General features: G+C 39.0%; 3 protein-coding genes across 6 annotated transcripts in view; 2 read left to right on the top strand and 1 right to left on the bottom strand.

Moving 5' to 3' along the window:
* Positions 1-735: 735 nt before the first annotated feature.
* On the top strand, positions 736-10,276 carry nostrin (nitric oxide synthase trafficking). The gene is made up of 16 exons (XM_072685096.1): positions 736-762; positions 951-1,036; positions 1,589-1,672; positions 1,818-1,880; positions 1,959-2,040; positions 2,964-3,026; positions 3,654-3,752; positions 4,320-4,445; positions 4,636-4,734; positions 4,834-4,959; positions 5,478-5,586; positions 6,486-6,571; positions 6,667-6,792; positions 6,951-7,194; positions 9,477-9,560; positions 9,642-10,276. Exons 1-16 carry the CDS (start codon positions 736-738, stop codon positions 9,776-9,778), a joined length of 1,641 nt encoding a protein of 546 aa, XP_072541197.1. The 3' UTR covers positions 9,779-10,276.
* Positions 10,277-10,363: 87 nt separating this feature from the next.
* On the bottom strand, positions 10,364-13,342 carry spc25 (SPC25 component of NDC80 kinetochore complex). Of its 2 annotated transcripts, XM_072685094.1 has the most exons (7): positions 13,262-13,342; positions 12,869-13,031; positions 11,808-11,873; positions 11,570-11,716; positions 11,334-11,438; positions 11,110-11,208; positions 10,364-10,705 (listed from the first exon to the last, which is right to left on the bottom strand). In XM_072685094.1, the coding sequence occupies exons 2-7, from the start codon at positions 13,023-13,025 to the stop codon at positions 10,569-10,571; spliced, it is 711 nt and encodes a 236-aa protein (XP_072541195.1). In that variant the 5' UTR covers positions 13,026-13,031; positions 13,262-13,342; the 3' UTR covers positions 10,364-10,568. The 2 variants fall into 2 exon arrangements, with proteins under 2 accessions (XP_072541195.1, XP_072541196.1); XM_072685095.1 differs by lacking the exon at positions 13,262-13,342 and having other exon boundaries at positions 12,869-13,132.
* A 6,340-nt stretch (positions 13,343-19,682) lies between these two features.
* Positions 19,683-26,461, top strand: part of tanc1b (tetratricopeptide repeat, ankyrin repeat and coiled-coil containing 1b) — a 139,048-nt gene continuing 132,269 nt past the window's right edge. For 2 of the 3 annotated variants that reach the window (XM_072685746.1, XM_072685744.1), the window contains exon 1: positions 19,683-19,773. The gene's annotated coding sequence lies outside the window, so the exon portion shown is untranslated. Of the gene's footprint in view, positions 19,774-19,905; positions 19,995-26,461 lie in introns of those variants that run through there. The other variant, XM_072685745.1, reaches the window with a different exon arrangement.

Below are 26,461 nucleotides of genomic sequence, written 5' to 3'. Positions count from 1 at the left end.
AGCATCAGTCAGGTCAGGATTTTTAATGATCACCACCCCACCTCATCCCCAACTCTCCAACTCATCCCAAAAGTATTGAATGGAGCCTTATCATTTCTGGTTCCACTGCTCCACAGCTCAATTCTGTGGGCTTTATATCCCTCTAGCGCATTCCTGGCATTAGGCATGGTGCCAATAGGTTCATGTTGATCTGCTCCTATTATCTGAGTCCTATTCTAGTGGCAGTACTTCTCTACAGGGACTAGACAAGCTGTGTGTGCGCATTTGCACATCTGTGTCAGCAATGGGTGCAACTTAAAGTAGCTAAATGCATTCATGAGAAGACAGATTTGGACATACAGTGTATATATATTTTCCAGTTTTACCACTATTTTTTAATTGCTTAGAATTCCATATAAAACAACAGCTCTGGTATATCTGGTTCTTACTTTGGATAGTAAATATTCACATCTTTATTTGCGTTTTAGACACCAAGACTATGATGGTTCCCGTCACCACCACTGTAAAGAAGCCAGTACGTTTCTTCACAATGTGGCATTTCACACCAAACCCCTCTGAATAACTTTACATCCATAAAGTTGGTGAGATTCCCCTTTGAGTAAGTGTGTATACAAATGTGAGAATGGCTCAGTCGTGGTGTATGCAGAGAGACTGCCCAGGTGATTTCCGCATGCCTTAAAGGAGGAGAATGGTCAAAGTTTAAAAGTGCAAAGTCAACAAACAGCCAGTCTGAAGATGAAGGAGCCACTAGGCACTTGCACTGTGAGTATGTGAGCTGGCTTTTTCTTTCTCTACCTTCTCGCTCCACTTACACACTAAACAGGGAAACAAATCACAAAAGTTGTTCAGTGTTTGGAATCTCAATGTTCTGTATACCCGTACTCTCTGTATATGAAGTGTTTTATGGTCCGCTGTTAGCTGTGGTTAATGGTCTGCTGAATGTGTTGCAGTACAGCCTGCTGTACGAGGACCTCAAGAGATTCTCAAAAAATGGGGAGTCTTTTTGCAAAGAACTTGTAACAGTTTTCCAGCAAAGGTAATTGTCCCTTCGGGCTTTGCCATTTTCCCAGTGTGTTTGCTTTCAGATGGTCCCTGGGATGATCTCTGAAAAGATTAGCCATAAAAGTCCAAATTCTTGATGTAGTTAAGTAAAAAGTGGAAAGAGGTGGAAACCATATGTCCCTAAAGACACAGCCTTGCACTTTGAAGTCAGGGCTTCTGGATTGAATTTTAATTACAGCTGCAGTTACTCTTTTACCTTTTGCCTGTCTGAGGGAACGTCCTTGGACTAGTCTGAGCTTTTTAATAAAACCTCTTCAGCTTTTTAACTGGTAAAAGTACATGACTGAAGATCATAAGACAGGCTTGGAAACTCAGGACAAGTTAACATCGTCTCTGTTTGTCATCTTGAATTAACATTTTATAAAGTGCCTTTTTTATGTAAAAGAATGAGTAAGGTTCCAGAGGACACATTTTCCCATGCTCTCCACTCTTTTAGAGGTCATAAATGCCTTGTGTAGTCCTCATAACTATTTGCTTTATGGTGCACGTCAGGCCTGAGCAGATAAGTATGTTTCTATAAATACAGATCTGAGCTGGAGATCAACTATGCCAAAGGGCTGCAGAAGCTGGCAGGGAAACTCGTCAAAGTGTCCAAAGCAATGAGTAACAAGTGAGTGTGCTTGCTTTCTACAGCTCAAGAAGAGCTGCTCAGAAAACAGAGATGTCGTCAGTCCCAATTTGGGGTTTATAGCATGTCATTTTGATTCAACTGACTATGCAAATTCCTAAAAGCCAGTTTTTCATTCTCTCCAAAGCTCAACGTACAATGCATGGTCCCTTGTCTCAAACGAGATGTTCTCCATAGCAGATGCACACAGGTAAAACACAGCACTGGCACATGTCTCTCAGCGTTTTGGGTTCAGGTGCATTTTACTCTAAACTCTGTTTGTGTTCAGAATACTGGGGCATGCACTCCAACAAGATGCCATTCTGGAAATCCGGCAGATCCTGGATGAACACACCAAAAGGAAGAAACCAGTGTGTGATCTAAAGCTTGCAAACACACACACAGACACACACAAAACACTAAAATGCATTACAGACATACTCATGATATACACGATATGGACAAAAGTAATGGGACACCTACTTATTCATTGTTTCTTCTGAAAATCAAGTGTATCCTGCTTTTGTTGGAGTAAGGAGGGGAAGACTTTCTGTTAGATTCTGGAGCATTGCTGTGAGGATTTGGTTGCATTCAGCTACGAGATTGCAGTTCCACTGCATCACAGCTCAATGCTGCAGAGCTTTATACCCCTCTGGCTTGGCCTGGCATTGGGCATGGTGCCAATAGCTTCATGTTTATGTGCTCCAGAGAGTCCTGTTTTATTGTCAAAATGTCTTTACAGGAAGGGGACAAGCTGTGTGTGTATGCATTTGCACATCTGTGTCAGCAATGGTTGTAACTTCAAGTAGCTAAATGCATTCATTAGAAGGGGTGTCCACAAACATTTGGAAATATAGTGTAGACCAGATAATTGTGTTCTAAAACAAATGTAACTGGCTTATTATTAGTTGAATTGTGGGTAGTTGCAGATATCTGAAAATATTGGTGCTGATATGTAAACATTTTATTAATACATAAATAATGCAGAAATAGGGGCCACGTGTACATGGCTTTAGCACTACAGAAAAATACTACATTTCCGTATGGATGTTTACAACTGCAAAAAAACAACAACAAAAAACAACAACAAAGAATAAAAGGCAAATATTGTAGTGCAATAGCTCTCTGCTCTCAAACACTCTGCACTTCTAGAGTTCAATAAATACATCATTAAGTGCTGTATCACTTCTATTAAGATGCTATTATTTAGTTGTTAGATGTTTTATCTGCAGTGTCTGTAGCAGTGTGTGGGGTCAGACACAAGCATGTGACTGTATCTCTTTTTTGAGAATAGCTGGACAATACCATTGAAAAATCTGGAAAACTTGTTGTTACGAACTGGAATGAGCAACTAAAGGTAAGATGTTTGTAGTTTTGTAGATCACTGTGTAACTATATAATATAAAGCTATTATTATTATAATCTATTGTGCATATATGAGAGGTTTTATCAACCCTGATCAAATGACATGTTTTGTTGATTAAAAAGTAAAGAGGACACACTCCTGCACATTCAAATGCACGAGTACAGTTTATTGGTTAAAATTATTTAGTTAAAATATTAAAAGTAAAAAAGCGCTCATTGTCTGGTTTTATGCCGTGTGTGTTAGCTTGGCCTGGTTGTTTCCATTGTCTTTCTGTTTTGGTATCCTGTTTGTTTTGCTTTAATTTGCTTTGCTTTATAATAAAAATATAAACTGAGTTTGACAACTGACACTTAACAAACAAAAAAGTGTGTTTGTGCACAATATATGTATCCATGATTGTGATAAATGTAGAAAGAGAACTACTCTACTCTATGTAGAAGAGTACTACTAACATACTACTATTCTAGCTTCATAGTTTTGCATGTTTGCATTCAAAAACGTTTGCATTGAATACACATCATGAAAGTAAGACTTTTGGACGAACAAAATAATAATTAGTTTTAAAGGAACGGCACCTTTAAAAAGCTCTTAGCAAAACATGTTCTTTTTTTTACACAGGTGAAGAAAAAGCTGACTGGTTTAACCAGAGAGCATGAGGCACTTTTCAGTTTTGTGGAAAAGAACAAACAGATCTGCACTGAGAAAGAGAAGCAAAAGGTATGTACTGTATTTTTTTACCAAGTATGTCAGACTCCATCTATATGCAAATGCTGATAACCCTGAAATAACCCTGAAGAATGCTGAAATTGCTCAAACTTATATGATTGTGGACACCCCTTTTAATAAATGCATTGAGGTACTATAAATTACCCCCATTGCTGACACATGTGTGCAAATGCACACACACAGCTTGTCTAGTCTGAGTAAAGAGCACTAGAACTCTCTGGAGATAATAAACATGACCCTATTGGCATCATGCCAAATGCCATATATATACAGCCCCCCAGATTTGAGACATGATAGCACCCTATCCAATACTATTTCTGATGAGGTGGGGTGGTGCTCATTCAACATCTTGACCTCACTAACACTCTTGTCACTAAATGCAATCAAAACCTAACAGCAATGCTCCACAAAAATAGTAGAAGACCTTTCCTGGACAGTAAAGACAAAAACAATGAATGAGCAGGTGTCCCAATACTTCTGTCCATATAGTGCATTTCTATTGTTTATATCTGAAGGTTACCTGAATCTGTAACTTTGTACACATTTGCCTTCATTCAGATGTTTAACAGGCTGACAAAGTCGGCAGAGCTTCAAGCCAAGGTTGATGATGAGTACTTCAATATGAACATGGATGGCCATAAGATTAGACTGAAGTGGGAGAACACCCTCAAAACCTGCTATCAGGTATCAGGTCAAGTGTGAAGTACAAGTCTTTCAAAATAATACTTAAGCAGAGCAACAAAGCACAGTTACTCAGGAATTTTCCACCCTTGACCCTGATGTTCAGCACTTGTTTGTGTTTCGGACCTACACTCATTTTTTTAGTGCTCTCTGCACAACTGCACTCTGACCCAAACACTGCCCATTATTTCAGATCATTCAAGAACTCGAGAAGCAAAGGATAGAGGCTCTGTGCAGCACACTGAATAAGTACAGTCTCCACATGTCCAGCTATAGCCAAACGCTTCTTCATGTAAGTCGGTGGAGAAGTGCAAATCAGGCCTTTTCTATGTTTCTGTTTCTTATATATCTCAAATGCAACATGTCTGAATGGTGTGATGTTTCCCTACAGAGTGAGAAACAGACTCAGGAAGCCATCGGTCGAGTGGATGTTGAGAAAGACCTCCAAACTCTAGTGGAAGACACCTGTGTTACAGCAGATGATAATCAGGCTGAATTTCTGATGGCTGATTATTTTGTGAGAATTTTTTGAAAGAAACATTCAGTCTTAATACATGACAGTTTACCAGGTTAAAAAATGAAGAAATATGATGTATTAATATAGTATCTTATTTACAGTAGCCTGTCTGGTGAGGCCTAAAATCATTTTGCTCAACTGTTCTGCACTCTTCTGCTCTGTTCTGGTCTCCACATGACCACATAAAAATAATACTGTCCATTAAATGAAATTATGAAACCACGGCTAGTGTGGAATCTGTGCACCAAGGACCAATGAATATCATCGCTAATATGTAGTATAATAATTTGAGTATCAGAATTCAAGTGAACAAAGGCACGATTATCATCGCTACTCAGGTTATAATTCTATACATGTGTATTTATTCATTGAAAAACTACAGAGAACATACTCTTTTACAAAGATGTACAACTACATGTAATGCTCAGATGTGTACAATATTACTAATGATAATGTCAGCATGATAAATACTGGCCTGTTTTCTGGGTTCTGTGTGTGTGTGTGTCTGTGCATGTCAGGAGGAGGATGGGAAGACAATAATGGGGAAAGAAAGAAGGCGAGATGCTTTAAAGGTTAAACTCCAGCGACTGGAGGAATGGATCACAAGAACTAAGGAAGATAAAGAAGGTATTTTTTTAAGTCTCTTTTCCTCTTTTAGGCTTAGTCGTAAATTTACAACGACACAATGCTGCTACTACACTTTTAGGCTCTGTCCACACTTATACAAAATGTAAAAAAAAACTTCCACACACACAGTCTGTAACTGTGTCCAAAAATGTGCCCTGTTTACTATACAGTACACTATCTTAGGGCTTCACAATTTTTACCATGTCTGAAAACATAGTGCCCCATTTTCAGTGCACTGTAATAATTCCACAATGCACCATTAGAATTTAGTGTACAAATGATGTATCATATACTATATATATAAAAATGTTAACTTGCACATGGGTGTTGCAGGTTAACATCTGGCTTTGCTTTTTCATTACACTGTGACACATACTGCACTACAAACAAACAAATAAACAAACATAATTTTAATTATCAAATAGAGGAGGTCTGCTGCTTGAAAAGAAATATAGTGAGAAAATCATTGTTGTGAGATTTTTTTTTTATTATTTTCCTTCAAAACAAAGATTGACATTCGGAGAATACACAGTTTATAATTTACAAATAAAGACAGAAAGAAAGAACAAATAAAAATAAAGGTAAAGACAGAAGGAATAGTTGATCTTCTGAATTGAACTTCAGCTTTGTGCTGTATTTACACCTGGTTTGGCCCGTACACATGCTCCTTGATGGTATAAGCACTACCTGCTAAGCCGGCATAATTATAAGAGCATTCTAGAGTTACTGTGCGGACACAAATTCTCAGTTTTCAGATGTCAAAAACATCCAGATACACATGGACAAGGCCTTACTTTGATAGGTTTCCTTTATGACATTTTATCTCATTTCTCACAAGATTCTTTAATGAGCTGCCATCTCATTGCAATCTGTAATAAGACCATTTCATCGATTCTCAGGGTTGGAGAAAACAGCGACATCCTATCAAAGCACACCGGACATGGGTCAAAAAAACCTGGAGGAAACTGAGCAGATGCTTGATGCGGTAGAGAATCGTAATTTTTATGTTAAATTCAATTTCAAGAAAATTCAGTGGCAATCATTAATTGTGTTTTCTGATTGTTTTCTGATGGTTTGTAGTCCACTTTAAAACTGGACCTTTTGGAGGCCACACACTGCAAACTACACCAAGCTCTGATGGATTTAGAGGGAAAACCAAGGCCTTTACATCGGTTCAGTGACTGCATCACAAAATTCAAAGATAAGGTAGGTTTCATTAAACCAAAATGTACGAAGTTTATAGACCTGTGCATTGAATTATGTGATATCTTAAACTGATAGAAACTGCACCAGTATGCAAACTATTGTGGAATAACGTAAAAATGTATCACCTGCAAATGAAACTCGTTTTTTAATAATTTCAGGATTGTGATCACAGCATAGTCAAACTGTCACGACCAGTTAAGATCAAAAAGACACCGTTCAGATCACGGCAGTCTTTTAGAACTTCAATCATGTATAAAGGCCCTGCTAAAAATGGAACATCCCGCCAGGACCTTGCTCCATCTACAGGGGCTGGCACTGCATCCGCACAACTCAGCCACACAGAGCCTCAGACAACTGAGCTTAATGGAGCGCTGCCCCACTCTGAAGATGAAGCTGGCAAAGGTAATGATGCTATTTAATTAAGTCTTACCTGCCAAAGATGCTCATATTTTAGAGGATCACTTAGTTCAAAATCATACAATCCAGAGGCGTCAAACTGCTTTTCTTCCAGGACACAGCTCCTCAGAGTTTAGTGATCTGCCTCATTAAATACCTGTTCAAACTCATCAGCATATTAGCAAGGCCTTAATGAGTTGAACTCAAGTTATCAAGCACAAATGTAGACTTTCTGTAGGACCCTGGTTTGACCTCAAGGGTCTTAGAAAGGGGAAAGGTTTCATCTCTACAGAGCTGTGGCCCAGAAAGAACTCCTGATGTAAGCTGTTTCAGCCAAAAACTAGTGTGAAGGTGAAGGTATGGGTATAGTCACAGTCTTCCTCTGTTAAAAAACTGGACATATGGAGACACTGTATAGCATCAGAAATTAAAATTTAAAAAATCCTGAAAACATATTCCACAGCTCCAGTTCTCTAAAAAGCATTATTTGTCTATCTAGTTCATGTTTGCAGAGTTGCTTTCAAAATAACATCTATGGGTCAAGCAGGGAAAAGCAGTGGAACATGGGACACCCACACTAGCAGAGCAATTACAACAGAGCTCAACCAAACCCAGAACAAACTGTTTCTTCTCTGCAGATCCTTTGATTCACAATAAATAGAGTTTCTGACCCATATTTGACATTTTGTTCAATGACAAATATTGTAGAAAACAATGGTTACAGGTAAGCAAAGGTAGGTAAAGCAAAATCAGGTTTTAGAACGTTAGTTGAATATTACAGTTGTTTCCTTTTTTAAAGTTTCAAGTCTGACTGAACACTGCAGGAACTGAAAGAACTGAAAAGACTTTTTGCTTTTGACTAGACTAAAGGCTCCAAACTGTAGTAAAGGTTCTGAATGGTTCTAACTGTGCTGACTGTGTTGTTTAACCACTGGATCCCTAGAGGTTAGTCTGAAAGGGAACCTGAAACCATAAACAGCAAAGCTCAATGCTTTTGGCCAAACATTTCAGACCTTCAAATACCTTCAGATACTGCTCTTCTACAAACTTTAGCTCACTTTCAATCAGGACTGAATTTCAGATTCAAAAACCCCCACCATTCCAACACACAATTAAATGTTCTATAATAATGAATAATTATATAATATTATATAATAATAATTCATATATAACAAGCATTAAAACATCTACCACTGCTCCACTACTCTTAACAGAAGAAATACTTCTTCAGGTCTTGTTAGTCAGTCTAATCAGCTTCTTCAGGTCCTGTTAGTTAATGCTGATAATTAGTCTTTTGGCTGGGTGGGTAGTAAAAAGTAACCAGGACTGTGGAAATAACCAAGCAAAACGACAGTAAAAAACACTCACCCCAACATCTTGGTAAAAAACATGCAGTAATAACATGCAAATTCACATTTTGACAATATATGTTCTTGTGCTTGACCAACTTAATCTGTTCTAATATTACATGATGATCAGGCGAATTTAAACAGTCTAACATTGGAAATGACTCCTGTTTTATTAACTTCTATTACATTATTATGTTTTTCCCCCCTTGGTTTCATTTTACACTAATAGAGACTTGTCTGGGTGTTTTGGGCTGATTTCTAAGAACAAAGCAATCTCTTTTGAGAATTTATTTTTCCAATATATTGGAGTAACAACGTACTACTACTACTCAGGCATCTTTCACCCCTGAATTCAGCACATAAGCATTGCAGCAAACGCTCAGTGATTGTTATCAGTCATATAGTAACAACGGTAATAGTAATAGTATTTTGTTACTGGACTCAAGTATTATTTTGTAGGATTATCAGTATTAGAGATAATACAGTTCCAAGTAAAAACTAAAAAAGTTATTATTTCTCACATTTGCTGTAAGATGTTCTAAGTACTAACAAACTTTGGCTGCATTGAGAGGATCTACTACTAATCAGTCAAGTTGCTGCATACTATTATATTATATTACATACTATTATTATTATTTTAATCAAACCAAATTCATAGCAGTGTGTTTTGACCTTATGCGTCCACTTTATGTTTTATTAAATAGGATTTTACCACTTTATCCATACCACTAATACTAATAGTTTCTCTGTGCTTTCTGACTGTAGTTCATTTCCTCTCACTAGAACACAAAGACCATAAGGGCAATATCCATTTAAAACTTGTGGTCAGTAGCTTTTGTTGCCTGTTGTCTGTAAAGGCTAACACCTGTATGAAAAAATAAATAAATAAATAAAACTTTTTTTTTTTTTTTTCCTGTCATGTCGACTCCCTTCACAAAGGTGCTGGGCTCTGCAGTATTGGTAAATGTAAGGCATTATATGACTTCTCATCAGAGAGAACAGACGAGTTAAACATTAAGGAAGGTAAGTTTACAGCTCTTCAAGATAAGCTTTTGAGTGATGCATGTATGCTGTACTGAACAGAATTTGTATCCTTGTCTTAAGGAGATCTTCTTAACATCCTTCAGAAGGATGACAGCGGATGGTGGTATGGAGAACTTAATGGGGAGAGAGGTCACTTTCCCTCTACATATATTGAGGAGCTGCCCATCATAAATGTACCAAAGTCTTCTGATGCTTAACTAGTGAAAAGGTTAATTCACTACATTGTTTAGCAGTAAATTTCTGTGATGCCTTTCCCCCGTTGTTCATAATGTTCGTGTTTGAGATCATTACAAACCTGTTTCTGCTCTTATTCTGAAAGCAGATCACTCACTCATGAATCTGACAAAGGTAAATGCCAGCTAAACCTTCACTACTTTGAGAAACTAGATGCACAATATTGACACTTTAGATAAAACTGTTTATTTTGCAACTAATTTGTATCCGATTTCACTGTTAAATGAAATTTGAATGTAATTATCATCATTGCTGAGGATCTGTTCAATAAATCAGTCATTTTTAATTAAATGAGAACATTAGCTGGATGCTTTGTTAGTGTTAGTATGTTAACAAAGTTTATGATGCATGTGTTATATTTAAAATGTTCGTTTCCATACAAAAACTATTTTTGGGTCCATAGGAAACCAAATTATTAATTAAATTAATTAAACAAGCACTTGAAGCGCCTTTATTTAAGAGTATAGTCTTAAATAAGCCAAAAAGACTGACTGCTTTTTAATCACTTTACCCAGGGTATATGATGAAAACAACATAGGGTAAGGGCCTAACAAGAACTTTAGCATTTTATTATATACAAAAGCATAAACAAATAACATGTTACATGTACAATGAAATATTAATAAAATAAACATTACTTTTGTAAGCTACTAATGAGTCAATTTAAACAAAATTGAAATCCAATTTAGTTTGTCTGAGCTAAAATGCACTTAAACACACTGGATTCTCTTTACTATCAGTATCTACATCACGTCAGGCAGTCTTTGTAGCGTTGTGTAGTGCCACAAACTCTTTCCTGACATTGGCGAGAAAGGCAGAGAAGTTGTTGGTCTCCTGCAGCCTACGCTCCAGATAACCCATCTGCACCAGTTGAGGATCACAGGAAACAACTGCAAAAGCAAATAACATGCCAATCAATAACATAGCAAGTGCCAATCATTCTCTCTTTCTTAATACTCATCAATAATCATCAAGAGCGAAAAGTGCTCTTGTGATTACTTCAAGATCAGGAAAGTGTCCTCCATGTGTCAAATCACCACTTTTTATTTAAGACACTGTATTATTCCAAATACTCTGAAATAGCATTAATGCACAGAAGGACTTATGTTGCATTTATTAATAATATAATCAGTCATTTATTTCATTCATACAGTTATGAAACACCCAGAGGGTAGAACAGAGAGTACTGACTTTCATTAAACACAATTTTATGTAAAGTTATGCATCATGCATATTAAAAGCTCCCTCTTAATTTATTTACTTGGATGCTATTTAAAAAACAGTACTGACTTACTTTGATACACACCATCCTCATTTATCCTTAAAAGGAAGGTGTAAGCACTTTCTGGATTTTCATGGTTGATGTTTCTGAAGATGAACTGGAGCTTCTCACCTTTACATAAACATACATTGATGCTGATTAATATCGGACATATATTATCGCTGGTATTTCTGATGAGGGGTTTTAAATAAGTATTAACCATCTACAATAAAAAATTGAAGAATTCAAAGACTTACCCTGGATTTTTCTGATCTCAAGACTTAACCGTTCCTGAAAGATATCCTTCGTCTTGTTCAGGTTCTTCAGCCTGTCTTTATTGGCTTTGTTTTGCGAGTGAAGCACTTGGATTGAAAAAGTCAGATGCAAAAAAGATTTTAAAAATTCTGATAACAGAAACATTATGCACATGTTTTTCCACTGAATCATGCATACATGTCAGAGGTCTGCAAAGACAGTATTTGAGCTTACATACATTCTCTGCTTTTAACTTGTTCCTGCTTGAGCTTCTCAATCTTCTCAATTAGGAGTTCTTTATGTCTTTCCTTGTCCTCAATCTCTTCTGAAATTTCAGGGCATTCTGCATTCTTTTCCTTCATGACAGAATGCTTGGCTTTCAAATCTTTACATAAAGAAAATAAAAACATACCCAGTCAACACTTTTTCATTTAGCAGTTTCCAATTTAAGCATCCAACTATATGCAGACACTCACCTTCTGAGTATGCTTGTATAGTTTCAAACATAGTTTCATCTTCCTTGCATTTCTTCACGCACGTATCTACAGAATAAAGAGCGTAGTGGTCAGTATGATTATGGATAGATTATTTAAGCAGACTAATGGGCTGTCCTATCAATCATCTGTATCATGTGTTACACACACATGATATGGATGATTGGCAGAACAGCCCATTAGCCTGCCTAAATAGTCTATGTATATGTAAATATATATATATATCTACACACACACACAGTAGTTTGATGTGAAAAACAAATGCCTTCAGAACCTACACATGTTTTACATACAATACTGTATGTAATGGAAAACGTCTAATATCTTTGGGCTGTGAGTTATGCCCCATACACACATCTATGTGTAGTGTAGATGTAATAAATGTATTTTAAATGTCTCAGGTAGAAAAATTAACATGTGTGTGTTTCATGGGACACATTTTTGTGACAAAGCTTTTACACACACTAAATGAGGGGGCAGTGGTGGCTCAGCCGTTAGAGCGCCGGGCTATCGATAACAGGGTTGTGGGTTTACTCTTTACCCTGTCTGCTCCCCGGGCGCTGGAGTTGGCTGCCCACCGCTCTGGGTGTGTGTGTACTCACTGTCCCTAGTTCACTCGTGTGTGTGTGTGTGTGTGTGTTCACTACCACAGATTAAAGGTTAAATGCGGGGACACAGTTCACTGTACAGTGACAAACACGTGCACCTTTACCTTTCAGGGGTAGCAAACTCTGGTCCTGGGGGGTCAGACTTTTCTTGAGCAAGTACCCCTAATTTCAACCTTGGTTTAGTAGATACCTTGATGGTGACGGGGCATCTAGCTCCCATCACCACCACTGTAAATCACTCAGCCTCTGTGCACTTCCTGCATTTGACTTCAATTCCCTGTGAGTGGCTTTGTTTACATGCTTAAGAAGTAAAGACACATTGGTGTAATTCTACCTTCAGGACGGGCGGTATCCTGAACATGCTCAGTAAAACACTGCGATTCAATTTACTATGATTAAACATCTCCAAACTGTCCAGCTCTGTTTCTCACTCACCGAGAACAGACTTCATGTACTGCTTGTGTCCCTGACAGAACTGCGCCGTCGCCTCGTTCATCGCTTCTCCCATCGCCTGTTTCAGCAGCTTCGTCCTAATCTCCTCCAGCTTGCTGCTGAACTGCTCCACCACGTCAGGATCCTTTATGGACGCCATGTCGACCTTCACAGAATCAAAGTGAAGCTCTAGTTAAGCAGTTTTTCTCCGGTTACTGGTTCTTCACCTCACAGAGCTGACGGGGAAACGTTAGTGCTAGCTCACGTTCACATTAGCGGACTATACTGCCTCACTGCAGACTGCGGACACAGGATATAGCTAGCTAGCTAGAGGTCTGATGGAAAACAGGGCACAATAAATCACAAGAGCTCGAAATAGCATCTAAACACACTGACCTGTTTACGGTGAATCTGGACACAACTGATGTTTTAGTTTCAAAAAACGGCGCCCGAACTGACGCCCTCCGGCGACGTAGCTAACACCCGGAAGTTGCGTTAAAATGACGTCACTACATGTTTTCGTCGCAGAAATTAAATTAGCAAGCTGTTAGTGTGCATTATTATTAAATTAAAAATACACTACTTTATTTACAGTAATTGCAGCATTTGTTACATCAGTTGTTTATTTATCAACTATTTATTTAAATGTATTATTTGTTAAAATCGTGATTTTTAAAAATCATTTTAATTTTTGTTTAAAAACGGTCCCATTCTTATTATTCTGTAAAATTAATGAATTTCTGTAAAATCTTTTTTTTTTAAGTAGTCGGTAGTGGCAGCTACTCTCTACCATTTTTACGGTTTCTTTTTTTTTTTTCAGCGACTTGCAAGTTTCGGTTTTGTCGGCTTTTTTGACGTTTTTTATTAGTAGAAGAAGGACAAAAGAAACCAAGTTAAAACACGCAGATATTAACGAACAACCGGGCAGATTTTAGGAATGTCCAGCACTGAATCAAGTGTTTAATTCTACAGATCATACGCCTATCTTTTACTCATATAATTCTTACTTCCGCTTGTTCCAGACTGAGTGCTAATATTAAGAGTTATAATATTAAAAGGTTACGAAAACCTAAAATAACAAATATGCAATGACTCGAGCTGACTCCACCACTCGTCACGACCCCAATGCCATTTGCTCAATATTGGCTGCCCTGCTGAAGCGCCGACACGCCGCCGCCATCTAGTGGTCATCAGCATCATTGCGTCAGCTTTTACTAGTTGGATAAAGCAGAGTACTTCCTTGCTTGGGCTGTTTTCTCTCTGTATTGGTTAGTTTTACCACAAATCATGCAGGTAAGGCTCTTAACAGGGTTCAATCAAATATAGATTAACTTTTTTAACACGGTCAACTGTCTGCCTATTAGGGCATTAATGAAAATTCTGAGCTTCCACAGCACAAAAGTTGAATATTCATTCAAACAGCATAAACAGAATAATTTCTTACATTAATCCAAAGTCACTTTAAATAAAATTACATTTGTAAATTAATTATAATTTGTAATCAGATGACTTCAAAAGCATTCCATTCAAGTAATATATCTGAATAAGTATTTTAAATGTATGTTGCACCCCTAAAGGATCAAGGATCTTGGATGACCAGTAGTAGTGTTCCAGACCGTTAAGTATGACATATTAAACAGGTAGTTTAACGTAAACATTTAGGTACATGTTAGACAGTGTGTGGACTAGCATGCCTTGAGAACATCGACTTATTTGAGACCTAATAAAAGTGAGTAAACAAGCAAATGACATCATTGAAAAGCCATTTTTGTATGGGAAATATATTTTGGCCAATAAAATCACAGTGTTAAAAAGTTCCACAATCCAAAACTAAGCATCACAATAAAAAGTGTTAGTTCACTGCCTGTCACATAAATCACGCAGTACCTTCTTGACAAACCAATTATGATTACAATTATCCTTTTTGGCAAATTGCACAGCACTGCCTCTGCATTTAACCATCTGTGGCAGTAAGCAAACAGACATATTAGTGACTAGGGAAGTGAACCCACACCCAGAGCAGTGGGTGGCCACCTTAGTGCCGGTAGAGCATTTCAGGAGTTAAGAAAGCAGTACCCCCCCCAGCACCCCCTATCCCCCCCCCCCGCCCCCACTTCCTGCTGGCCCAGTGGATCAAGCCGCTGACCTTCCGGTCCCAAAGCAAGCATCTCTATTAGGCCACCATTAGGCCACATTAATGTGCGAGTGTGTGTTTATGTGCATGTCTGATTAGCAGCCATTAAAAGCATTATGTGTAATGAAACCCTTCCATTTATGTGGAAATTTACTCACACAACTAATCCCCCTCACCCAGCTGCAGTGCAGCACAGCACACTGCGGGTCAAATATAACAACCAGACAAACATCACAGATAAACTAGGGTGATGACCACTAGGCCGTGCTGCAGGGTTTATTATACAGCTGCGTAATTTATGTGTATGTGTGTGTGTGTGTGTGTGTGTGTGTGTGTGTAAGCATAGATACGCGTACACTTAATATATATATATATATATATATATATATATATATATATATATATATATATATATATATATATATATTGCAGTAATTCTTTAACAGGGACACTTTAACAGCTCCTCTTTATGAGCATGCTACCACAGGAGTCTTTGCTGTGTTGCTGTAGATGTTTGTTTAAATGTGATCTGGCTAATTGGTAGTCCACTAACAGAAGGAAGAGTTAAATGATAAGTGATCACAGCAAACCTCCTTCTGCCAATAAACCAATATAAAAAGTTTTTTTTTTTTTTTGCAAAGCTCAATAAGTATATTATCATGAGCTTTGTGATATTTAAATATCTACCCAAATATTACTTCTTAATACAACCAGTTTCTTATGTAGTCAGTGGTATTATTTTTGCATCCGTCACCTCTTTGCTACAGTAACAGCATCTACTCAGCTGTAAAGGCTTCATACCATACTCTAAACAAAGGTCCTGTGTACAATGTTTACACTAAAAAATGAAAGTGGTCAGACGTAGACTTGTTTAGTAGCTGGATATCTTGATCAATTGTTGCCTGAACCTGAAAGATGAAGGATCAACATTGGAAAACAGCTGGTCCACAGCTTCATTAAATAAGGTAGTCTGTAGCCTGCTGGTCCACCTTCTTCTCAGTTAAACAGTGGGGTTGCACAAACTACAAAATATTTCACTCTAGATCTTCCAAGAAAGGAATACTGATCTAGTTATTAAGTAGGTGCAAGTGCTGGCCTGTATCTGCAGGATTGCATGCATGCCTGTGTTTCACACCATCGGCTGATAAGATAATAGCACGCAGTACAGGTGTACAGGTATTCCTGATAAGGCGCTTCCTCAGTGTAGACACACGGTGGAGATGCGTTTCTGCTATGGTGGCAGAGCTTCATGAGAGACGTCTGCCAGGGATCTGAGAGATCTGCAGTGCCAACACAGCATTGATAGATTTGTCAATCAATAAATAATTAAATAAACATTACATAACTGTAGACTCACTAAAACGTTAGCTAGCTAATTACATAAGAAGAGCTAGCAAGCTGACGGGTTAGCGACTGGTAGTTTGATAGCGCGAGCTAGCTGAGGTCATCGAGGTAGCACGCAAACTAGGTAGCTAGTCAGACACTTCACTGCTGCATTACTTTCAACATGGAAAAAAGATGATATTTAACAAGAGTTACAATTTTAGATATTTATTTGACCGAGTACACTGAATTACAGTGATTGTACAGTACACAGTACTGTCTTGTCGTCATGGGTGGCGAGTAAAAAAAAAAATACACCCCATGATTTAGTTCCAGCAGGCCATAATCCTGAGTTTACAGACGAGCCCTCCAGGCAGGATTAGCTAACATCCTGGGTTAGATTTGTAGTTTATGTATCTGGGTTTTTCGTGCTGGTCGTATTATTGCTAGTGTCCACGCTACTTTCATTATTATTATTATTATTATTATTATTATTATTATTATTGTTGTTGTTGTTGTTGTTATTGTTTTATTTATTTTTTAAAATTATTATTATTATTGCTATTTAAATATTAAAAAATAATAATCTGTAGCTACTCAACAAATTGTGGGTCGCGACTGAGTCGACTCTAGAAACCCGGGAGTCATTCATCACAATGCTGAAATATTACGAACACAATCCAGATTTCTGAGCCAGTGAACCATTATGAGAAAATAATATTGTTGTTAATTTGGGGAAACATTTTTACAGTATAGAGTTTTTTAAGCATCCAAATGGTTCTTGGCTGGTTATGGTTCTGTAGCTGAATACATGTAATGAGCACTTTCATCCGAACGGTGTCGCCATTTACAATACTTTGTAATAGCATTATTTTTTTCTATTTTACTCTCTCTCTCTCTCTCTCTCTCTCTCTCTCAGATACACACACATCATTAAGGCATGTTAGATTCACTTTGATTTGTAATTACTACATGTACTTATTGCAGACATAGGCAGAACATCTGCTGGTAGGCTCTGGTTGTATATCAAAGTCTGTCATTAAACCCACCACATGAGACACTCCCTGCAGAAGGACAGCACACTGAGCTGACTCCGTCACTACAAAGGTCAAACTACATTAAAGGCTTTATGCAGTGAAGACCTCCAGCCATAACCTCATGAACAAGAGTGAAGTGTGCTGTACAAGTGGTTTCCTCAAAAGTGAATGTAGCACCTGCCTAAGTAACTGGTGTATAGAAAGCACTACTAGTGTCAGAAAAGACAGGCCTGTAGGCACTGCAACTCTGAACTCCGGTGTCGTGTGAGTTCTGTGAGTTGCGTGTGCTGGAAACATTTTGCTTTCAGTGAGGTCGAAGGAGTTTGATCTCTTTATGGAGGTCAGATCACTCACTGCAAGGCACAAGACACTGGAAATAAATTCGATCATCTATTTCTTGTACTTTTACCAGACTATGATGAGGTTTGGGCAAAATGGTTAGGATGTAAAAATTAAAATCCATTATTCCTCAAGGTTACAATGTATGGCTTAAATATTATGTTTCTTAGTTATGTAAGTCAATTAGTGCAACCTAGCCTATGATCACCATATCTGTTACTTAGTGTCAGCCATAGAAGTATAAGCCACCCCCCAGCATTGGGCTGTGGAATAGTGGTACTGGGTTCTCTGGAGTGAAGGAGCGCCACTTAGTACCTTTAGATTGAGATGGGGTCATATTTGCCATATCAACCATATTTCTTGTGGTTGAATTCAAGCATATCCTCAAATCTATTTTTACAGAACAATATTGGTTATTACTACAGCAAAAGTTGATTTTGGAGATAAGAAGGTGTCTGCAAATGTTTTTTGGAATAATGTCTAATTCAGGACTACTCATCATTTGGAATGGAGACTCTGTATCCAAGAAGAAGTACCTTTCATGTCAATATACGTACACACTTATACCATATAATTGCATTCTTCTCTTTGTATTTTTTGTAGTAAAGAAAGCTGGGGTCAGGGCATAGGGTCAGTCATGCTATGCAGAGAGGGTTAAGTGTCTTACTTAAGGGCTAGCTTAGTGGACCCTGGCGTTGAACCCACAACCCTGTGAACAATAACACAAATCTCTAACCAGTCTGGTAGCCTATACACAAAAGTCCCTGATAATTAAGACATGTAACAAGACCTTTTCCTCTTCCATAACCCCCCACACACACACACACAGCCCCTAAAGCTTACCAAAAAATGAGAAATACTCATAAATGGTAAATGGTGAAACATGAATATGACACGAAGAGAAACATGAGTGAACTGCCTTAGAGAACAACAGTGCTGACTCCAGGTAAAGCATTGTGACAGTGGTGACCTAGAAAAAATGAGCTGGCGCAACTTCATTGTCCAACGAGGTGCTTGGTAAAAACAAAAACTGCAGAGAAGAGCAAAACCAGCAACACTTGATGACTGGAGAATTTCACCTTTTTTTGGCTTGTGGGCCTACATCAAGGTTGACAGTGGTGACCTGATAACAGCACCTTGGCGCTGCGGAGGTGGCAGCCTGTTGCAGCAGCTCCTGCTCACTTCTGAGCTTTTTCCTAACTTTTTTCCTATTTAGAAGTTCTAAGTTAAGTTTTTGGTAGTTTAGTGTTGCTAACTTGACTCTAGGCACAATGGACACTAAAAGCATGGTGCTTGTTCTGGTTTCTGCGCTACTTTTTTAATTCTTATTTATATTGTGTAATATATATATATATATATAGTGTAAATTATTTATCTACATTTTTGTAACTGAGTGTCTTGCTATCCCTTTCTGCTGTGACACTGAGAATTTCCCCACTGCGGGACTAATAAAGGACTATCTTATCTTATCTTATCTTATCTTAAGAATTTTACCTGTTCATTTATACATTAGATGTCCAAATGTTTGTGGACACCCCTTCTAATGAATGCATTCAGCTACTTTAATTTGCACCCATTGCTGACAGATGCGCACACACACACACACACACACAGTTTGTCTAGTCCCTGTAGAGATGTACTGCCAATAGACTAGGACTCTCTGGAGCAGGTAAAGATGAACCTATTGGCACCATGCTGCCTAAAGCCTGGTATGGGCTAGAGGGGCATTAGGCCCTCCAGCACTGAGCTGTGGAGCAGTGGGATCAGTGTGTTCACTAGAATGATGCTGCTCCATCCAGTACTTTTACACGTAAATGCGTAAATGTATAAAAGGCGAGCTCTTTATTTTCTCATCTTTTCACATAAAAAAACCTGCCATGTCTTCACATACTGACTGTCCAGTGAGTCAGGTCTTCTGCCCAGTGTTTGGATTTGTCTGGTCCTCTCGCGCTCTTCCCGATGACCTCATGGGGCTCGCGCGGAGAGGGAGGAGCCCCGCGCGTTCCTCCGGAGGACTCATGTGGAGAGATAAGCGCTGGGAAACTTTTCTGCCGGAAAATTCATGACCAAAACAGGTACTTCTTCAACATTTCCACACGGATTTGTGCGTGTTTACTATGGCTTTACCAAAAAGCCACTGTGTTTTCATCAGGCTGCTAGTGAAGTTTATGTCGCTGATTTTCTGATGCGAAAAGGCAGCTCGCTCGCTAGTTAGGACGACGGGAGTTTGTCGGGACATGTCCACAGCAGAAAGGTGTCTGTAACAGGGGCAGTAAAAGTGTCGTTTATGCTAGAGGTAAAGTATGGTCTAACGTGTACTGTAGCTACGTCTAATGTGCGGTCTGTTTATCGCCTGCTAACTTTCCACACCAGCTCCCAGCGGTCTCTGCAGTTTGGTGTTTATCAGGCTCGCTGTTTCCCGGTGGGAGCACTTCAGACTAATGGTAGACTAGCCAGCACCAGCTAACTCCCTAGTTCTGAATGAATAAACCTGTGTAGAATAACACGTAGCTTTGTTGTGTTTAAGGGCGTCTCTAGTTAACCTAGCACTAGCACTAGCTACCTGGTTCAGACTTCACTGTAGACTGACCTCCCGGACACTGAGCTCTGGGACACTTTGGTAAACCTGGCGTGTTCTTAGACATGCCTGACTCTGACTGCACTGGCACTGCAAATCCCAAACTTGTCCAAGAGTGTTCAGTACTCTCCAGTTTCAAGACTTCCTGGACTTTTTCAGGTGTAAAACAGGACAGGAGAGACTGGAGAGGTCACACAGTTCAGACTTTTGCAGGAGGCTGTGGGGGTTTGGTAGTCTGACCCAGCCCAGATGTGTGAATCCTTCACACATGGAGCTGAGTCATTAGGGCTGCTTGTGTTTGGGGTGTTTACACAAGGCACTCCTCTTTATAAAGAATTGAGCTCTACTGAGAGGGTAACGGTCTCAGTGCTGTATGGCAAAATCTACACTTGACACCATTCTCCTGAATGTCTGTCGTAGAAGTCTTTAAAAAAGTGGTATTATGGTATATTGATATGTTGACATTTCTTACAGATCTACAGAGTTTTTGCGAAGGTCTGCATTGGGGTGCATCCTGCTCAGTAAACTGGTGTACTTTTTGGCATAAAGGACTGAAAAATCACATTGTGTTGAACCTGAAAAATGGGCATCATTGCACCCCTATTCCTTACTGAGAGGAAATTGCCATTTAGACTTCAGTTCTAGGGATCAAGGGATCAGATTAAGTGTGCTTCCCCCGCTTGATCAGACGTGTTAGTCAAATAAACACTAACACGCCGCTGTGGTGAAAAGTACTGTTTGTGGAGTCTTTACACGCAGAGACGTGGTGCAGGTTTTTCTAGTTGTTCTACTAAAGCTTTTGTTTTTAATCATATGTTGTGAGACTTTGTCAAGGAACAGACATTATTAGATGTCTAAAGACCTTACATGGTGATTCATTCTTGTCTCATGAGAGTGGAGAACCATCCGAGTCAGGACATTTCCCCTCCATATAGGCAACAGAGTCTGTAGTCATAGCAAGAAGCGCTGATTCCCATGGCCAGTTGGCAAATAACAGGTGCTGGCACTGAGCACACACTGCTGATTTTTGAAGGAGCGCAACAGGGGCATTGACCCAACAGCTATGAGCAGCTTCAGCTCATGTCTCCACAATATGGCCATTGTGCAGCACATTTGTCTTGTTTTCAGATTTTGAATCTATACAGACTTGATACAGATCATGTATTTCATACTGAAATAAAAGTGATAAATCCTAGAACTGCAATATGATGGAAGTTTTCCCATTACTGGGAAAGGCTTAAATTGGGCATGTATGACACCTCATTACCTCAAAACAACCAAAATAGTGCATCTTTACTTTGCTCCAGTAGCACAGTGTTGACTGCCTGGCACTGAAATGGTCAGATAAATGAAACAAAAGTGTAAGGTTTGCCCTTTCTGGCTCATTCGGCAGTATTAATAAATGGGGTTTATATTTGTCAATGGGCTCATAGATCATGGCGGAGACATTTTTACGATGACTTGGTTGTCTCAGTAACTCTGGTGGCCTGTTGAGAACAGCGTGTCTAATAACACAGCCTGTGGTTGTGGCTAGAGTGTGTGCTGTGTTCAAAACAAAAGCAGTGCTGTATGTCCCGCCAGTTAAGCCCCTTCAAATGAGTGGCTGGCGATGCTCACTAATGCTGTCACAGCACATCAAACTAATCTGCCGAGCACTTTCAGTAGTGCTAATTCGTCAAGTTAGGCATGTCTGTGACATGAGCTGTTTTTGTCCTCTTAGCTTTTTTTTGTTGGTTGGCCATGGCATAACCGGTAAAGAAATATATCAAGTGAATTTGGCCAGCAGATTTTTCGAATGCTGACAGAAGTCAGTGTCTGAGAGTCTGTTTTGAGTTTGTGGTAATTAAGACGACTGAAATGGAAACTTTTTAATTACATTTCCCATTACATTTTCCATTAATACAGTTATGCTTTGAATGCTGCAGCTGTTTTTTCTGAAAAAATAAAATACTAAATGATTAACACCACTATTTTTTCAAGTGTGTTTACCATGCTCTTGGATGGCAGGCCAGCTATCTGCTTGGGAGTGCAGCACACTGGCCTAAGAAATGAAATGGAATGTCCTAATGTCTGTGTTATGTCTGTGAGAAAATGCTCTGGTGTAGGTGCTTGATATCACCCCTAGAATGTGTTGACTGTAATTTACCCACACTTTGGGCATTTAAAAATAAAGGTGCTACAAAAAGTTATTTGGGACAAAGGTTCTCCACATACATCATCTTTACAAAAAGTGTTCATTATGGAAATCCAAATTCTTGTAGGGCAAAGACCAACAGAAATGAGCTTTTGCACTCTTTCTTGGACTGGAAGAAATTGATGTGTAATTTGTGTGTTTGGGTATAGAATTATGGAATAAATAATCATGGAGTTTCCAAAGAGTCACTCAGACTCCTGAAACTAGGCCAGTAGACTATCTAATCTATGAAAGAATGCAAGTTTTATTAGAGTATGATCCCCCCCTCCCTCTTCGCCTTTCTGTGTATTGTGTGTGTGTGTGTGTGTGTGTGTGTGTGTGTGTGTGTGTGTGTGTGTGTGTGTGTGTGTGTGTCTGGGGACTGGTGTTGTAGTTCTAAACGTTTAGTAAAGCTGTCTCAGAAAGTGTTAAACTCCAGTTATCTGGGATGTTCGTGTTTTGGTACAGAGCTCAAGGCCTTTAGGAAATTTTGTGTCATGTTTGAATGGAAGCCAGTAGATGTTGTTAGGTAGGTCTGTAACCAGTCATTCTTCATATCTACTGTTTACTTTCGAAAGTTCAGTTGATCGTTGAGGCCAGTGTTATACTGGTTATAGCTCTTGACCCCTGGGGCCTTTCCCATGCCGTGTTATCTTCTGTCTGTCTATCTGTGGTTTGTTTATCAGTTGAGATCAGTGCTGTGACTTCATCTGCACTTCAGTCTTGTGGACTGTGTTACGGATATCCATTGCTCATTAAACAATCGATGACATTCTCATAACTGTCTGCTCTACTGAAAGTAACATAGCTAGATGATTTAATCAGGCGTTTGCCTGAGGCTCTCCAGAAGGTTAAATCAAAGTGTTGAAGAGAGTAATGAAGTGTACTCTATGATGAGAGAAAGCTGAGCAACTTTCTGCAGGACCTGTTAATGTTTGACACAGATCAAATAGCAGAAATCCCCTGTTAACCTTCACGTGTGGGTTTACTGTGTTAGATTTTAAGTTAGTTGTAATGAATGAAGTATCCTAATGGCCGTTTCTGACCATCCTAATGAACTTTTATTTGCTTTTTCTTTGATAACTTATTTATATGAGGAACTTACAGGGTTACAGCCCTGTTTTGTTGTGGAGAGCTATCTTCTCTTGGTTGTTTCACTTAGAAAAGCAAGGCTTCAGAATTGCCTGCCAGTGTCCTTGTCTCAGAACCATACCATACTGTTCTCTCATGTCAAGTTGAGTCTGTTTCCACTGCCTAAGGTGCAACAGTAAATTCTGAGCAACCATTGCTGTGGAAAACATGCCTGAACTCAGACCCACCTGATTCACGGATATAAGAAACTACACTCCCTGCAACAGAACAGTTGCTTTTACTCTTTCTTTTACACTGTTTGCTGTATATGCTTGACAGATGTTGCAATTATATTTCATCAAGTGCCAGATTATTTAACAAATCGTTGGCTTTCTGAAAAAGGCACAGGCTACGCTGAATATCCTGTGCGGCAGATTATAGTTTAGAGTCAGTCGGCTACATGCCAGTTTATGTGACCCAAATCCCTCTGTTTAGTAACTGAGTGAATCTGTGCGATTTACCCACTTACCAAATATGGCCTTTCGTCCACTGAATAACAATTAAGGGCTTGCTGAAAAAGACGCCCTTTTAAAAACATTGTCATCAGTTGTGTTTACAGAGACTGCGACTGTATATGCCTAAAGCTTAATGTGGCTTTGTTTTATTAGGCTAATTGTTTTGAGTTGTCTAGTGAGAAGATTAAAAATATCCTTTTTTTTGAATATGTGCCAGAGCTGGATGGGTGATTTAGAGGAGAATCAGGGTATTGTGTTTTTCACTGAGAGATAAGGAGGAGGTGGACATATTTTGGGTCATGTTGGAAGTTTTATCTGAACTCTTTAGAGAAATTGAAGAGAGCGTTATGATATAGGACAGGTTGTTGTATGTTGCTGAGTTGTCTGTGGTCTGTTTAAAACTTAAATGTAATTTATTTGAAAAGGAAAATTCATCCACCACATTCATACCTTTTATTTTTCTCTGCTTACCATCTTATTACAGTCTCTATTTTACTGTTAACTCTAAATAGTTTACTGGGAAGTTTTCCCCTTACTCGAAATGTAATAGATCAGACCGTGTCCAAGGTTTTATGCAGAGCTATGAGACTAAGGTAGCTGAAAATGAATAAAAGCAGCTGTGGTGAGCCACAGCACATTTTTCTTTATATTAGACTTGTAGATCGAGTGTAAAACTGAAGAAGCAAACCTCAGACACCAAATATGCCATGTCTGATCTGCTACATTTTAGTAAGAGTAAAGTGGTGTAAAAGAACCATTTCTTTAATCAAGGCATCATTTTCCTGCGTGGTAGTTGTTGCACTGGTTCTTCATTGGCTGCGATGTGTTCATATCAAAACTCCAGCAGTATCTGGAGGCATAGGCATGGCTTTTCACAAGGCATGGCCTTATTGTGTCTCTTTGCATTCAATATAGGCATTTTGACCATACTGGCAAATAGCAGGGCCATGTTAATGGTTGGCTGGCATAAAGTGTTATATATACTGTACTATATCTTATACCTGTATAACATAAACACAGGTAGGAAAGCTAAATGAGTAAAGGAATGTGTGGCTTCTACAGATTGCAATTGTGTGTCTCCAGAGGTATTGCTGTTGGCATAGATGTTTTGAAATGCCACTTTTGGGACTGCAGAAGATCAAACCTGGTAGAATACCTAATTTTGTCATGGTTATACTGTAAGCGTTAACCAGTTCTCCTCTTTTTTTATGTGACGGTTTCTGACAGCGTCCCTTCCCTTTACTTTGAGTCATTTGGTGCAGTGTAGTGGGCAACATCCCTGTCTTCCCAGTGCCAGAGTAGGGTTCAGTTCCCTGGCTACATAAGCGCTCCATGGTACACCAATAAGAGACCTTGGACAAGTCTATAATTTGTGTAACATGATTCAGATGTAAGTCACTCTGGATCTTCAGAGCTTCAGACTGCTTTTAGGGTTTAAGACAATACAAGTGTTTGTGTTCTTCCTAATGAAATGGTTTTTCTTCAGTTTATTATGTCATTGATGCTTCCTGGAAATGTGAAGTCCAGACATAACTGTGTTCTGTTTCTCAAACAATGCTTTGCTTTTCAGTGGTTTCATACAAGCGTGACTGGTTACATAAAAAAACTCTCAGTATTGTTTCTCTTTCCTTTCATGTGTGCACTGCACATTGGACTCTGAAGGGCGAGATAACATCCTGGCTGTCCATTGTTTTGTGGTTGCTCATTTCCTGTTTCAAGGTGAAGACTTCCAGCTTCTTCACAATCACCTGTTATCTTGCCCGAAGCTGCTCTCATGGAAGGACTTTTAATGATGTCCTTTAAATTGCCTTTTATTCACGTGGGTTAATCTGTGTTCGACAGAATTTCTGAATTAGCTTGGCACATTCTTAATGGTACAAGGCCGTTTTCTCACCGCTGTTTAAAAATGCCCTGCGTTCAGAGCCGAAAAGGTCACAAGCCTGGCGTTGAGTGCCGGGGTCGTCATGACAACGTGACAAGCAGATTCTGAGGAAGCATTCATGTAGAATGGGTTGATGAAAAGGAGCAGCGGTTAGGCGAGGGGCAGACAGACCGAGAGAGAGAGAGAGAGAGAGAGTAAATAAGGAGATCTGGACTGGAGAAGCCAAGCTAAAGTTTGCTCGTTCTCCTGTTGTTGGAGCTTGGAACACTCACAAAGCCCTCGCTGGTATTTGACAGCAGAATGTGCGACTCGTACAAGACGGAGGCTATCACCTAAACAATGCCACATCCGCTTAATTTGCACGCCCTAGCGTCTCGGATGACCGTGCTACAGATGGCCCGGTTTAACATGTTAACCTGCTCTTTTGTCCTTTTTTTTACAGCTCTGGTAACTGCAGAAGGGTTAGCTTAGAAGAAAACTTTGCAAAGAGCTAATTTTCCTGTCCAAGACCATTCTCTCTAAAATCTGTAAGCAACACAAACAT

This window comes from Salminus brasiliensis, chromosome 8 (assembly GCF_030463535.1).
Source record: "Salminus brasiliensis chromosome 8, fSalBra1.hap2, whole genome shotgun sequence".
Classification (NCBI taxonomy): Eukaryota; Metazoa; Chordata; class Actinopteri; order Characiformes; family Bryconidae; genus Salminus; species Salminus brasiliensis.
This window is presented reverse-complemented; position numbering and strand designations above follow the sequence as displayed.